Source organism: Episyrphus balteatus, chromosome 1 (genome assembly GCF_945859705.1).
Source record: "Episyrphus balteatus chromosome 1, idEpiBalt1.1, whole genome shotgun sequence".
Taxonomy (NCBI): Eukaryota; Metazoa; Arthropoda; class Insecta; order Diptera; family Syrphidae; genus Episyrphus; species Episyrphus balteatus.
The window spans coordinates 43,802,333-43,818,872 of record NC_079134.1 but is presented as its reverse complement, the minus strand read 5'-3'; the positions used below and the strand labels follow the sequence as shown (position 1 = coordinate 43,818,872).

At 33.4% G+C, this 16,540-nt stretch overlaps 2 protein-coding genes across 11 annotated transcripts in view; both read right to left on the bottom strand.

Annotated features, from left to right (window-relative positions):
* The window catches only part of LOC129905836 (mitogen-activated protein kinase-binding protein 1), a 438,084-nt gene that overhangs the window by 17,701 nt on the left and 403,843 nt on the right, over positions 1-16,540 (bottom strand). For all 10 annotated transcript variants that reach the window (XM_055981427.1, XM_055981432.1, XM_055981430.1 and 7 more), the window contains one exon: positions 13,671-13,762. In XM_055981427.1, coding sequence (XP_055837402.1) covers positions 13,671-13,762 — 92 coding nt within the window. The remainder of the gene's footprint in view (positions 1-13,670; positions 13,763-16,540) is intronic.
* Positions 8,247-8,974, bottom strand: LOC129905837 (60S ribosomal protein L15-like). Its single transcript, XM_055981437.1, has one exon. It carries the CDS (start codon positions 8,886-8,888, stop codon positions 8,274-8,276), a length of 615 nt encoding a protein of 204 aa, XP_055837412.1. The 5' UTR covers positions 8,889-8,974; the 3' UTR covers positions 8,247-8,273.

Sequence of the window (16,540 nt, the reverse complement as noted above, 5' to 3'; positions counted from 1 at the left end):
AAAACGAGTTATTAATAGGTTGATAAGGTGAGTTATTATTTTTTGCATAAAGGAACAACTCAAATTTTTTAAGGAGATGAATGCAACTAGCTACCTACTTCATTAGAGCACTGATTAAAAAAAAGCGATAAAAAATAGGCAGGTTACATTCCGACATCTTCGAAAGAATCTATTGATTCAGTAATTGAACTATTTCCAATCAGTTTTAATGCTCTGTTTTGTACTCTATCTAGTAGGAGCAAAAATGTTTGGGATGCGCTTGACCAGATATATTAATTATAGTCTAGCTTAGGACGGCTTTATAAACAGAAGCCAAATCAGAAGAGGTAAAGAGTTTCCCGCATCTTTTGAGGGAACCTTAGAAATTAATTTTTGGCAACTTAAAATATATGGTGCATTTAAAGTTTTGAATAAGAGGTCAATTATGAGTGTAAGAAAGAGTCAGAGACAGAATGGAACCCTGGGGCGTACCAGCATTTAAGTTGTGAATATCAGATTTAAAAACATCCAACAAAACATCTATTGAACAACCAGAAAGGTAAATACTCCAAAGGTGAAGGCATTCATCGATAGAAAAGCAAGCATTTTAAAAGAGCTTGATGCCTATCAAACGCTGTGGAAATAACAAGCGAAATATTCTTAAATCCTCCAAATTCTTTTTCACTTTTCGCTGGGATAATCTGTCACCTGTGAACCTCTTGCTACGAAGCAGAACTGGCGGTCATTAAGGACATTTTTCTCTTCGACTTATTTCATGAGTTGGTGAACAATCAACTTTTCAATGACATTAGAAAGAAGAGAAAAGGAGGAAAATTCACATTTTTAAGGGAAAAGTTGGAAAGATGCAGTTTTCTACTACTCGGGAAAAGTGCAGAAGAATGAGATAGATGGAAAAATTGTTTGAATTGGAATTCAGAACCTTGATACTATATAGATCAGCAGATTTGTGTGCATTCAGATTTTTAAGAGTTCTCGCTACCAAATGCGTGTGCAATAAAAATATGTGCTTCTTGGTAAAGTTTACAATCTCGAGTTGAAGCCAAGTTGCTATTTGTAGGGGAAGAATTGGCGGTTAAACTGTGCTCCTAGTAAGTTGGCTTTGTGTAGAGAATTCAATTGGAATATCGTTGAAAACGATCGTTGGGATGGGACCGATTAAATGTGTCAAGCGAGAGTACTTGGCCAATGCACATGCAGGCTTACGAGGGAATTTATGTTCCCGGGAAAATAATTTTTGAAATTTTGTTTTATTAAAGTGTAATTGGTGTCATTGTCTTTTAGGGTTATGAATAATTTATTGTCTAAATAATCTACCTCCAAATAATACTTCAAAGACTCTTTGATGTCCAACTATTTCAATCCAACTATGCATTCCTCTCAATTTGATGATGTCCTTAAGTTGAATTTAAAAGTAAAAACTACAAATCGGATAACTTAGGAATTAAAACGAAGATAAATGACAATTCATTAAACTTTCCCTTCTAAATGCTCTTAAGCGGTATTAAAATATTATATTTTATGACCATGAATTGACTTATATTTGTGTTCAGATCGACACATAATCATCATCATCATCGTCATACATGTTCAACAATACAAAATAGCACTTCATGGATGAGAGCACTGCAGAGTATAAATAAATAATTCCCAATGGCTTCTTCCGGCAGAATATCAAAAATGGACGGTATTCAATTTCACTTCATCAACCACAATACCATCATCCACCATTCATATATACTATATATATACCTCCGTTGAGGATCCCAAACCATTTTAAGTCAACCGAAAACTCACGTACACGTCGCGTCTCATCTCTTCCGCGTCTGTCCGTCTGTCGTGCCAGTCAACTTTTCGAATGAGAGGGTTCTCTTGCATTTTGGAAATTGCACACACCATGTCAATGGGTTATGACATCCCATCCATGCATAAAGATACATATTTTCAGCATTTTTGGTCGATATTATGACGGCTTTGGAGAGAGTGGAGGCATGTTGCGGTACAAGGAGAGGTTCAATGCAGAACCTCCTATACCTATACGATTTTGATGCCTCTTGGTTATGGTTTATTTTGGGTTCACTCGAGAGTTGAGCCTTATACCCAACCAATAACAACAACCCGAAACCCACTGCGGCAGAGATTATTGAATTGGGGACAATTTTCTCGTCGATTTTTCGCTTGAAGAATCTTTTACCTGTGGAAATGGATTTTCGCCACCTACAATGTTGGGCATCAACCGGAAGCCAAACAGGAGGTTTAGTCCTTGGAAATATTGTCAAATATTATCCACAGATTAAATGTTTCCAGGTAACGATTCAATTTGCTTCGCTAACATTGCAACGTTAACGTCAACTTCAACGGTGTAAGTCGTTGCTGTGTCGATGTCGTCGGTCGTGCAAGATGTCGAAATAGTTTTTACTTAAAAATTTCCCACAAGATGCTGGGTTAAAAGGTTTAAATGTGGGGGCGTGTATATTATTTTTTTTCTTACTTTTTTTTGGCCAATTTCTTTTTAAATCTCTCTAGAGATTTTTACCTGATTTATGTTCTTGTGGCGCTACGTGAGGTATCGCATAAGAACACCATTTTTGTGGGTAAGTGCTAAATTTAAGGTGAGTAACTGTTACAATATATTAAAGGTATCTACACGTTAAGTGCAGTAGGTACCTAAATCAAAAATGAAAGGTCGAATTTTTATTAAACGCTTTAATACTTCGAAGTGAAAGTTTTGATAAAGATTTTATGGTTGCAAGTGGACCAAACTATACTCAAATTTGTTTTAGAAAAAATCAGTTTCGGAAATTCTGCTCTCTAGGAAAGTGTTTAAACAGGTTTTTGAATATTAGCCGAAGTATTGTTATGAAACACTTCTCAAGGCCCAACACAACATATTGTGCTTAACGAAAGTTATAGTTAGCAAGTCCCATAAGACTGTGTGTTTACGCTTACTTTAAGCCCATGCGAGCTCGTGCTCACTCCCTTTGGCAGTGATTACATAGCTAGGAGTGACACTTTTTGAATTTTGGAAAACGACATTATATTAACATCTTTTTGAGCACTTATAATTCACACCCAGTAAATATAAAAAGATTTATACCAGCCAAGCAAACGAAAAGCACGCTCAACCAAAACAGGATAAATAATCTCAATCTGTAAAATGAAACACACGGGCTAGCAGCCGGTGAATCCAAGTACTTGGGAACGAAGCCAAGTTCAATTGTTTGGACATTTATTAAAGGATTTTATGTCAAGCTTGTTTCCAATTAGATGATGATAAATTGTTCGCTGAGTGAACAAGTGAATGGGAGATGGGAGCCAAAAAACGGTTATGGACAAAATGAATTTTCGGGCAATGATAAGGTTGTTGACTTAGGCAGATTAAGCTAAATATTTTGGAAGATATGTCAACTATTTATGGGGTCGGGGACTCTTATCCTAGGAAAACAATGGTTTAATAGTGGAATTGTGATTTTGCACGTCGATTACAAAGAAGAAAGTATCAATATTACTGGCGGACACTACGCAAACATTCTGCATAATTAAAAAGAAGCCATCAAACTATAAAAGGAGAGAAAAATGAAAAAAAAAGTTTTCTGCTTTTGCTCAGTGGAAAAAATATTTTTTTTAGGACTTAAAAAACTTTTTGACCGATGTAAAAAGTGCATTATACTTAAGGGAGAGTAAATAGAAAACGAATTAATGAGTCTTGGCGACGAGGCTCAGTAAGCTCTCAGATAGCAAGCTGCGGTTCCTTCAAGACAGCCAAAATTGATAGAACTGTCTAACAGCTCGAATTAAAAAAAATTCTTATACCAAACAACTTAGGAGAAGAATATAAGGCCATTTTTTCCGCACAAAGTAGAAGCTATAGTCAGTGGATACTTTATCACTCAGGAAATTAATAAAAAGTAAACAAGAGGAAATCAATCCTAACCGGATTGCTCCAGGAAAATTGAAAGTCGTTTTATATTGACGAATCTCAGAATGAGAATTGTGAATCTGACAGCTGAAAGGGGGGGTGAAGAGGGGAAATAGTGGTAAAATCTCAGATTTCATGATCTATTTGCGTCTTGAGATTCAAAAAAATGACAAAAAAATGAATCTGAGATTCAAGAATCTGAATCTCGATTTTTATCAAGATTCACGCATACAAGCACACGCACTTTCACACACACTCCTCTGTTTGACATTTGTCTGAACATTTCACACACACTCCTCTGTTTGACATTTGTCTGAACATTTGTTGTTGTTTTATTTTTTTATACACATAGATTTCGTACACAATTACAAAACTAGATTTCATATTCTATTTGCAGTGGAAAATCTGAAATTTTTACACAAAAATCTCAAAAGTCAATAGAAAACGACATAACATGATTACACTGGTCGGCAAAAAACACAAAAAAGTCGGGAGCAAGAACTTTGTAAGTTGATTTTAATTAACTTTAGTGTGCTTAATTCAAAACTGTTTACAGATTTATTCTATCACGTCTAGTTTTTGAGCTACACTCATCACTATTTTCGCTATAAACTCCCAAAAACTAATTTCCAATTTAGTTCTTTTTGATGTTTAGTCAAAAATATATATATTTTCCCGTAATATGTTGCTTTTTTTAAGTCAAAAACAGAAGACGCAAACTGGAATTTGGTTCAAAAACCATTCATTACTTTGGAAAAAAAGAAGCAAGATTTGGAGATATTTATCATAAATTTCTTTTTTCAATATCTTCGAGAAAAAAAATAATTTTGAAAAAAAATAAGTAACTTAAGGACTTTTTAATATGGCGTTTCGAAATTGCATAAGTAGTTTTGGAAAAAAATAACTTAACGGTTATGTAATGTGACGTCAAATGTACCCAAAAAACGTGTTTTTGACCTGTTAATATTCAAGTATTTCGAAAACGTGACGTGCTAGTGAAATTTTGACTTCGGATTCGGACTCAGCACACAAAAATCCTTTAGAAAAGTAGGGTTTGCTTCCTGATCTATTTTCGTTGCCGACCAGTGTTATTGGAATATGGTAAACTATCAACTTCATAGCATGGAAGTTTGAGTTATCTCGGGAGAGTTTCACCGTACCTGTGAGCTCACTTCTCCGAGAAGTAAGTGGAGCAATTAGTAACATTTGAATAACTGAGAAGCACAAAAGTCACTCCAATCACTATTTCTTTCATCCACGAAATTTAGTCCAGTGCATTTATAATTTGACCCAGCAGTTTGTACCACCCCCAAATTTTGTTTGCTCATTCGATAGAGCATTGGCTGAATATCATTACCCTGATTTTTCGCACTCGCGAAATTCACCTTTCGGCGGCCATCTTGGATTTTAGTTTTTGTTGAATATTTCGATTTCTATTTATCCTACATAAAAGTTATGTATACAAGAAACGTAGGCAATTCGCGTCTTTTATGTTAAGAACAATTTTTCGATATTCTGAATATTAAAAAAGTTACAAGCCAACAAAGTAAAAAAACCAGAAAAAAGTGACAATTTTAAAGTTTTGAGCAATTTTTATCAAAATGATATTCAGCCAATGCTCTATCGAATGAGCAAACAAATTTGGGGGTGGTACAAACTGCTGGGTCGCCCATATGTGCCCTTAATTATGAAAGTGGACTAAGTCACTGCTAAAAATGGCATCAAATCTAGCCTAAAAAGAATTATTATTTAAGAGGTAAAGTTTATTTGAAAGCAAAATTGCAGTAAATAAACTTCTTTAATGCCCCTCTAGTGATTTCATAAAAGAAATATAATTAAATCGTTATAAGAAAATTATTATGTAAGTAAGTTATGTAAGTACTTCAAACAATGCAAAAAGTGACTTAGTCCACTTTCATAATCATGGGCACATATATGAACATCATAAATGCACTGGACTAATTAACTCAGCCAAAAGTCTAAGATTCGCTTTTCGGAGTGATCGAAGACCAGTTCTTTTAGTCGATTGTTCTGTTTAGTTCGTCATATCTTCATCATGAATGAAGCGTTGTACTCTTAATCAATAAGATGTGGAGAATTTTTTTTAAGACTTTATTGTTCCTAACCTCCTCGCAAATATGGACCTATGCTTGTTTTTTTTTTTTTTTTTTTTTTTTCAACTTTTTTTTTTTTTTATTATACTACCACTATCAAGCAGCGTTACCGTTAAGCGACTTTAGTCGCTATTAGCGACCTTTTTGAAGCCTTAGCGACCAAGCGACGACTTCTTATTTAAAGCGACTTTTTCACTAATTTCATAATAGCGACTTTTTTTTTTCTTTCTAAAAATTGTATTTCTTTTTTAATTTTGAACATTTAGAGCTTCAAATTTGTGTTTCTTTTTTCGTTCTGAGTTTTTTATTTTTATTCAACCCTTTTGGACCCAGCGTTACTCTCATGTAACATATTTTTAAAAATTCGTAAAAAATATTCCATTAAATATTTTTTTTAGGTTTCGATGGCTTAATTGAAAGATAATAATGCCTATTTATTTATTTAATATGTTAAATGGTTACATTAGAAATAAACTTAAATACTAACAATGGAATTATTAAACTACTGGATTATTACAAAAATTTAGTCAAATATCATACCTTTAATTTTTGTTAATCGAAAAAGGGACTGATATTCACATTTTTTTCTTTTTTTTGCAAACATTTTTTTATATATGGTCATAGTTTTGAAAAAAGATATAGAAAATGTTAATGCAATGAAAAAAAATGTTAATTTTCAATGAAAAAATTTAGTGAGCACAGCATTTTGAAGGCAATTTAATCTTCTTTTTTTCTTTGGAGCAATGTTTATGTCTATCTCAACCCAAAAAAAATGTATAACTAAAAAAACAAAAAAACTCAAAAATTCGATTTTTTTGATATTTTTTTTATGATTGTTTCGACTACTGTGGTATGGAATTTTTTTCAATTTTCAATTTTTTCAATTTTTAAAAAACATTATTCCAATAGGAAATTTAATTCTCTATAAAAAATTTTATATGCAATATATCAAAATTTTGCTTGGTTTACGAGGTATATTGAAAAAACCAAAAAGGGGGCTTTTGCACCCCTATCTTCAGTTTCCACCCTCTCATTTAATAGCACTCCGCAATTTTATCTTCTTTTATAACTACGGTGACCATCCATCCCGGTTTACCCGGGACTGTCCCGTATTTCTACAGCTTGTCCCGGGTTTTTATTTAAGAAACCCGGGACGTATAAGTGTCCCGTATTTTGTAATTTGTCCCGTGATTGTCCCGTATTTGCACATGCTCTGATTTTTGTATTCAATATTTTAAAAACTTTGTACGGAAAACAAGAACAAGAAAACAGTGGTTGGAAATTAACATTTATCTAATTTTTCGGATAAAGCATTAAGCCTAGTACGCTGCTGAAGCAAAACGAAAATTTTTCTAAGTCTCCTAAGTCAAAAAACTTTTGCTGCAAGAAAAATTGCTAGGACAAATAAATGGATAAGAATTTCGTTGCCTAAGCTCCTCCGTATTGTGAAACGAAAAGCAAAATTTTGTTAATGATTTCGTTGTGTTGGTTTTGTATGAAAATTTTCGTTTCGCCTCTAGACTAGGCTATAGTTTTTTTAAATGTTCGTCAATTATTTAGTTCTAGTTTCTGTTTGTCTGGTTGCTACACCAGCTCTCCCGATTTTGATTAAATATTGATTTTTTAGAAGTTATTAACAGACATTATTATAAAACCATTTTCTTGATTTCTGATTTCGTAAACGACTTAAATGATTTCAACGAAAACGCTCCCAAAAAATCATTCTTGATATCAAAATAAGGAGAAAAATTATTTATTTAAAAAATATTGAATTTTTTTTGGAAAAATCAATATTTTCAAAACGATCCAATGAATTTTGTATGTGTCCCGGGTTTGGCTTCCAGAAATATGGTCACCGTATTTATAACCCATTCAACGATTCCTGCAATAAAAACCCGTGAACGTCTTAGTTCCTTTCTAAACTACATAATCAATAGCCTATTAAGATCCTAAAATGAAGACTGCTTTTTTTTTAGTTTCTAATTTCGTTATTGTTAATGAAAACTTTGTTTCAAGACAACTTATGTTTATTTTTCTATGTAAAAACATATGAAAACGATTTAGCGACTTTTTTTTTTTAAATAGCGACTTTTTCGACAAAAAAGCGACTTTTTTTCAATTTTTCAGGTTAGCGACCTTTTTTTTCTAAAAGCGACTTTTTTAGCGACCTTTCAAAAATTTTCGACGGTAACGCTGCTATCAAGAGGTAAAAATATAAAACACCAATTTCATCATCAAACAGCTTATCGCTTCCTGCGCAAGTGAGGACGATTCTTGCGCTTCCAGGCAGCGCGACGTGAACCACCAATGGTCTGAGAGTACCTGTAGCCTTTTCCAATGCCACGGGAGCTCTTGCCAGCTGAAGTAAGTCCACGCAATTCACGATGCTTGTGCACGTGCTTGCAGATCCAGTTGATTTTAGGATCACGACGAAGGGCATTGTGATGGGTATCGATCAAGATGACTTCGAAATATTTGTACGAAGCATCTTGAGCGATCCAGTAAGAGTTGAGTACTCTCAATCCACCGAGTCTGCGACCAACACGTTCCTCAGCAATAGATTGCAAGCAACGAGTAGGCTTCAATTCGTTAACACCATGGCTCTTGGGTTTACCATAAGTGCAACCCTTTGGCACTGGACGTTTACGACCTCCACGACGAACACGGATACGGTAGATGACGAATCCTTGTTTGTTCTTGTAGCCCAAACGACGTGCCTTATCTGGGCGAGTTGACCTCGGCGAGCGGTGCAATTTAGTCAATTGACGATATTGCCACACGCGAATACGGAGCAAGTAGCGCATAACATCGCTCTGCTTCTTGCGATAAAGTTCTTGCATATAACGATACGCACCCATTTTTGCGACCTTTCACGACGGCGATAGACCTCTTGGGAAAATTCGCCTTCACTCCACAAAGTTAAAGTGAAAAAGCATGAACTGACTTCTGCTAGTTCATGCTGTATTTTTTGTATCTACGAAAGTTTAACTTCAAGCTGGAACGAAAATTCAGTTTGTTACTTTTAATCAAATTAGAAAATGCTGGTTGCTTGCATTGGTAAATATTTAATCAAAGTAAATGAGTTAAATGCCTGATAAGACCACCATTGAAATAATTTTCGTTCATTCACTTCACACTTGGTAAATGGGAACACAATGAAGTAAAACTTTATATTTTACTTTTAGTTTTACCGCAAAATTGAATGGAAATAAACGGACTTTGGAAAACGTTTCCAAACCCCACACTTTTCTTCTTTTTTTTTTGTGATAACATACTTTCCTCTAATACATTTGAAATAGAGTGGGTGAATTTTATGGGTACGAGGACGTTTAAAGAAAGAAAAAAAAAAAAAAAAAACTCCAAGAAAATTGCCTGGAACCATGCCATTGAATTGGCACAAGTACACTTTCTGTTCTAATGGAATACAACCGCACTGATGAGGAGAACCACACCAAACTTCATTCAACGAAAAAAACAGAAAACAAAAAATAATAATAAAACGAACGAGGCCACTTTTGTTCCAAACTAAAAACTATAATGTACTTGGGATTCCATTGATTGCAGCATTGAAACGGATCAGTGTACTCAGTTTGTCTGCGTTTTTTTTCTTCTTATCTCTTGCCACAACTTAGCTACCACCTTCACATTTTCAAGAGGGAAAACAAAAATTTTTGAAGAAATTTTTAAAAACTATTTTTCGTGGAAGTGAACACATTGTTTGGAATAATTTTATGAAGTACTTTGGCCAGTACTTGAGAAATGATTTGTTAATGAGGTTTCAAGACAATAAAATGCTACAGGTACCACAGTAGTGCAATATTGTTTTGAATTATTATTATCAAAACAAGTATTTTTAAAATTTAATAGTAGTAGCTTATAAAATAAATGTCTGAGTGTTTAGGAGTTTGTTGTTGTTTGAATAAAAAAGCTACGTTTTTAGTGACTGTAAGAGTTTTTTGTCAAAATTCAATTTCAAAGTTAATTTTTGTTTTAGAAGCAATATTGAAATGTGGATTCCTTTTTTGAAATAAATATTTCCTCCTGCCAGATGCTCTTCAGCATTGAGACACCATCAAGGAGGTAGCGGAAACCATCATAGACAACAAGCTATTCTAGGAAACAAAGAACTTGTTAAGATGATGATGCCAGATAGCGCAAATGATGCAGTACAAAACAAGAAATTATAGAAAATTTTACACTCTACAAAGTAAAAATTAAAGAGCTCTTCAATGCTAAAACAAGTCTATTTAAGCATTGTCATATTACCACATATTTGAATTTGTTTATCACTTAGGAAATATTAATTTTAAGTTCATTGTCATCGTAGAAAAGATTCTTTGTAAAAAGTAAGAAGGAATAATGGTAGAATTCGGATAAGAACCGAGAGCTTTAAGATTTCTTTGGTTAAAAGGTGTTTTTTCGTGGAGGGTGTTTTTAAATAAGTGCCAAAATGCCAATAAGGGTATTCATGTAACGATAGAATTCCCACAAGAAATATTTGCGTAAACGTGGAAAACAAATAGCTGTTTGTTAAACGTCAAATTGAACTTATAAAATTTGTTCAATTAAAAAAATAAAGTCAAGCTAATTTTGCAAATACTATGCATTAATAAAAAAAATGTTATTTGCTCAAATAAAATAATATTCTCTTTGCAATATTACCATATTTTATTTGTGGTTATCTGAATAATAAGACATCAATCGCGTTCAAAAAGATATTCCAGATACGGGTATGCCAGATGGCCTATCCGATAGGTGATTGAACTCACCCAAAGTTTATCAGATTTTTTTCTATGGTTTCTGCTTCAAATTTGTGAGATAAAATTCAATGATTTGCAGAATATTGTTCCCATACAAATTTTGACAGCTCATTTCTACCGGTTTCTAATGGGTTTTCCGCGTTTACGTGAATACCTTTAATGATTCTTTAGCGTATTAGAGTTTTATTTGTCATGGGAGCCAATAGAAAAATGAGCCTTTGGTAAAAAGGTTTTATTTATTTTTTGAGTCAGTGAGGGAAACATAAGTAATATGATTATTATGTCCTCAACTCCATATGCGTTACGCCTAGGTATGATATGTGGGCTAATCAGTTAGATGCTGGCATGCCCTTGCTAAGATATACCTCATATCTGGGCGAAATGCATATGAATTGAGTTGAGGTCAATTGAACTTTTTAATAGGTGCGTCCCACCAAGGGAGATCTCTGAGCGCTCAGAGATTTTTTAAGTAAGACAAAAAATCTCAGCTGAGCGCTCCCTTTTTTTTCTGAGATTTCTGAGACGAAAATTTTTTGGATTCAATTTCTCTTACTTTATTTTTTTTTGTTATTGTTTTGATTTTTTTTTTGTGGTATGCAGTTATAAAAATGCTAAAAACATGAAAAATGTAATAAAAATTTGAAGAAAATGTTATTATTTTGAGCTTTCTTCACGAAATAACTTATTTTGAAATAATTTTGTATCACAAAAGTTGCAGTTGTGTGAAGTGGCGGTTGAAGTGTTGGATTTGAAAATTGGATTCATGTGAGAAACTTGTCCCACAAAATTGTTTTACTCTCTTCCAAAATGAAATTGAGCCCTCAGAGATCTCTTCTTGGTGGGACGCGCCTAATATAATTAATTCCAATCACTCGACTTAAAAATAAAAATAATTTTCATTATTTTTTTCCTTTGTTTTACATAAGTAATATGGCAAAATTCAGTTTGAAAATTGGTACCCGATTGATATCTTGTAATATTGTTAAGGGAAGGAACAAAGAATCTAGGAAGGCCAAGGGAGAAAAATGAAGAGATTTTGAACTGAAATCTTATTCGGATGTATTTTTGAGACTTATTATCATCTTTTTCGACAGATTTCCTATACTATTAGGGAATTGAAACCCATTAAGGATAAAAATTTACGCATAATGAGAATCAATTGTTTTTTAAAAATATTTTTTTCCTAGCTTTTACATTGACATAAAAAAGGAGTAGAAATTAAACTCTTGTAAATGGTTTGATGGATCGGTTTTAAAAATTAAATTCACTATTGAAGATACGTTAAGATGTAGGTAAAAGAAACTTGGAAGTTATGTATGTACTTTGATTTGAATAGTACGATAAGTCCCAATTATGGTAGTAGAGTCGAAAGCGATGCTGTGAATTTTGGAGAAATCACCACTGCAATTTTATAAAGCCAGATTGCACGATTCAACGTTGACGATGATAGCCAACATTTCCGACCCTCAACTTGTGTCATATCTAAACTTAGGTTCAATAAAGAAGCTGGAGCTGACTCCCTCACTGAAGTGATATTTAAAGCATCAGGCAATATCAAGGACCTTTTTTGAAAAATTAAAAAATGTTCTTATAAATTTATTTAACTTTGACCTCGGATATCTTTCAAATGGTGAGATTAATAAAACAAGTTTATGAGACGTGTTTTGTGGTGCAATATGTTTCCAACAAGAATATGTCTTGTCCGTTTGATTACTATATGTTTTCAATTTGTTATAAAATTAAGAACAAAAAACGAATTTTTAAATGAATATCTTTTAAACTTTTTTTGTAGAGCGTTCAAGAAAATGTAAAGAAATTCGCTAAAAAGTTGATTGATAAACAAATGATTTTTTTTTATGAGATTGATGTAAAAATGGAAAACTGCAAAGCAGAGGATCTGCTCATTAATATTAAGAGCTCATATTTCATGAGTATGTTCTAGAGGTGTATAACAATCGAATTTTCGGCCACCCTAATGGACAGTCATAACTTGGATTTAGTAAAAGGACTTCCTCTATCCAGACTCTGCAGACAACCATACCACCGCTGAAATCAATATAGGGATTACTACTGCTAACCTCTGCTACTTTGATTTGAGAATGCAACTGACCAGCAAAGCCCTCGTTCGAGCAACTTAAGTGTCACTATGAAAGACTCTTATCATAATGGTGCAGAGGCATGGGCTTTGACGAAGGCGGCTGAAAACTCCTTGGATTATTTCGAGAGAAAAAGTTCTTCGGCCGATTTTTGGGTTCGTCTGCATTGATGATAAAAGGACACTACACCCGAACAAGTAAAGGTGCTGGGTCACCGGTGGTGGCTAGGACATGTGGAGCGCATGGAAAACAATGCTCCAACCCGGACAATTTTCGACTCCAACCGAGAGTGACGGCGCAGTAGAAGAAGACCTCTCTTTAGGAGGTGCACGAAAGTAAATCAACTTGGGGTGGGCGAAAGTGGAACCAGCTGTCTAAGGACAAAGCTGGCTGGAGAAGCTTGTTAGTTGAGGCCCGAGTTCACAATGGATTGTAGCGCTGCGTCACCTTTATGTGCTCGTCACATATAGTAAGTAAGCAAGTAAGTACCTCTATACTTCTTAAGTATGCTTCAGGTCTAAAAGGCTATCTGGCGAACCATGTATTAATTTTGTCTCACTCAAAGTATCCTTCAATGACATTGGATTTCAGAGACTAGGAAAACTAACTCAATGTCACTTTAATATGACAACGCCTGTTTTTGTATACAGGTACTCTGCATTTCAACATACAAAATACAAAATACATCGGGTTAACATTTTTTCTATTGGCAGGAATAGATGCTTGAAATCTTTCCATTTTTTTTTATTTTTAAAATTAATCAAATAATTTGTTTGAAACTCACCCAGCTGGATAAGCTAAGAGCCCGCTTATTGGTGAAACATCTAACGCTGCATTGCTGCATACTGTTAGTCCAAGGACTTTTTTCAGTTTTATCTAGAAATATAAAAAGAAAAATTATATAATGTTTGTGACATACTTAAAATAAAGTGATTATTAAATTTTATTCAAAATTATTACGCTTTAAATTCTTTCAGAAAAAAAAAATACCAAAAACAAGTTATCCTATTAAAGATCCTTTAGGGATCTATTAATCTATTTATTTTTAAATGATTGGCCTAAAGGTAGTTAATTATAAAAAGGATTCCTTTTGTCCATCTTTGAAATTCAACTAAATTATTCAAAGAAATATCATAGAATTATACCTCAGGGGAATACTCTGGGGAATAACAATATTCACAAAGTTAAATTATAGTCCAGACAAAATAAAAATAAAAAAGGGCAAACCCAGAAATAATTCGCATAGAGCGGAAAATTGGTACAGAGCATTTATATGTCGATTAAAGTTACATGTCAAAAATCCCCAAAAGTCACATGTGTGCATAAAAAGTTATTCAAGTTTTAATGTCGAAAATTTAGGTTTTTCATATATAACATTGAAACGGGAGAAGCTATCAAAAAAAAAAAAAAAAAAAATATAGCTATGGATGACTTGTAGGTTTTGTAATTCCCTAAAAAAAATGTTATGACACTTTTTTTTCTATGAGATAGCTATCGTGTTTTTAAAACGTGTTTTTAAAACGTGTCAAATGTCGAAAAAATCGGTTTTTTGCCTATTACTCTTGAACGATGAGTCCTATCGAAAATATATGAAAAATCTAAATTTTCGACATTAAAACTTGAATAACTTTTTATGCAGACATGGGACTTTTGGGGATTTTGGACATTTTATTTTAATCGGCATTTGAATGCTCTGTACAAATTTTCAGCTCTATGCGAATTATTTCTGGGTTGAATGGCTATTTTGTCTGGACTATTAAGTCCCAAGAGTGTATAATGTTTAATTTACAAGACAAACTTTATGCATCCGGTCATTTAAAAACTACCTCATAAACGACAAATAAAAAACATTAATAAAATTACAAGTTTAATTATCAAATGTCAGTACCTATCAATTTTTTCCAATTACACAACAAAAACCTGCTGACGCCTTCTTCATTCATACAAACGTGTCCATTAAAGACACAAACAAAAACATTAAAAATCTTAACTTAAAATCACTTCATTCATTGGAATAATAATACAAAAAAACAAGAGCCAGCCTACTACCTACATACTTCAGATTGTGGGGCACAATTGAAGCTCGAAGCGATACATTAAACACACAAACAACAGAAAATACGAAACAGGTGTTGTTGCAAATGCGTCAGAGACCCCCTAAACTGTTTTTTTTTCCACCACGGGGCTGTGAGATGCGCCCAAAGTCACAAGTGTATAAAGCTTCAAGCCTTGAGACCATAAACATTAAAAACCACACACAGGCGTTGTATAGGCTTAAAAAAATTATATGCCTCACCCAAAAAGCACTTGACGCGCGGCTTAATTTAATAATAAGTCGCATCGATTACCTAAGAATTTTTCGTTATTCTGTCGGCGAAATTGAATCATATAAAATGGGAATGCAGTTAATTTAGTTTTATTACCAAAATCGGTTCAGTTGTTTATATAGTAGATTAGATATGTCTTTGATTAACAAAAGAAACAAACCGTTTAAACTTGTCTGCTGCACTGTTGTTGGAATGAACTTTTTTCTAGGCCAACAAAATCAAATCAAAATAATCAACTTGCTTGGCTTTAGTGCAGACAGAATATGCTTCGAGGCATTCAAAAATCTGAACGAAGAGCTCTGTAGACATGTTGGGGATTTGTTGATTTTTTTTTCTTCTTCTTATTTTGAATACCTTTTTGTTGATTTTTTTGTTTCGTGTTTGTTGTAGTTGAAGCAGCAGATAATAGCGTGTGTGGGCTTGGTGCTTGTTGTTTTTATGGCGAGCGATTTTTTTTTTTTTTTGTATTTGAACACATCTGGGTGAATTTTAAATTCCTGCGTGCAAATTCGATCAATGGTTATTTGGTGATGATGATGATGATCAGCAGCAGCGGCAGCATGATAATGATGCCACATGAATAAATTCATAGAGAGCCATTAAATTGTAATGTGGGAATCGCAAAAAAAAAAAAACATGCTTTGACTTAGACCTTGACTTGAAGGTCGTTTTTTGAGAGAGAGAAAAAACAACAATAGACAACAAAATAAATTGAATTATAAAATTGATAGACGGGTGTAAGTTAACGAGGTCTTGATATGAATTTAGGATAATGAAATGGAAATTTTGAAGCGATTAATAGTGACGAGGGTTGAAAGAAAAAATGGATAAGAAGTTCTAATAAAAACAAATTATATTTTTTATTAGTTTTGATGGTTGAACACTTTTAAATCATGTTAAGTTTGAGGGCATTTAAAATGTGTTATTTTGTGAAAGGGTTTTTTTTTATTACCTTTAACCTTTATAAGGACTGAATATTTTGAAAATGTTACTGGTAACAGTGAAAATATTCGAAAACACAATTCCATTTTATTTTTATTTTTTGATTAGGCTTCAAGTGTTGGAACTTTGAATTCGAGTGCAGCCTTTATCACTAACATATAAATCCTTTCAGAATGTAGAAGTATTTATGATCAAGTTCGTTTTAATATGTGTTCAAATAAAATGCTCCTTCTCGTCAAAATGTAGGCAGGAATGCATGGGAGTGTGAGTGTAAGTTAAAATAACCTGGGGTTCTAACGAGCTGTTGTGAAAATTTGTTTTGTCTGTTAGTGAAAGGATGCCAGGTTATATGAACTGCATATAATGATTAAAAAAAATTCTTCGA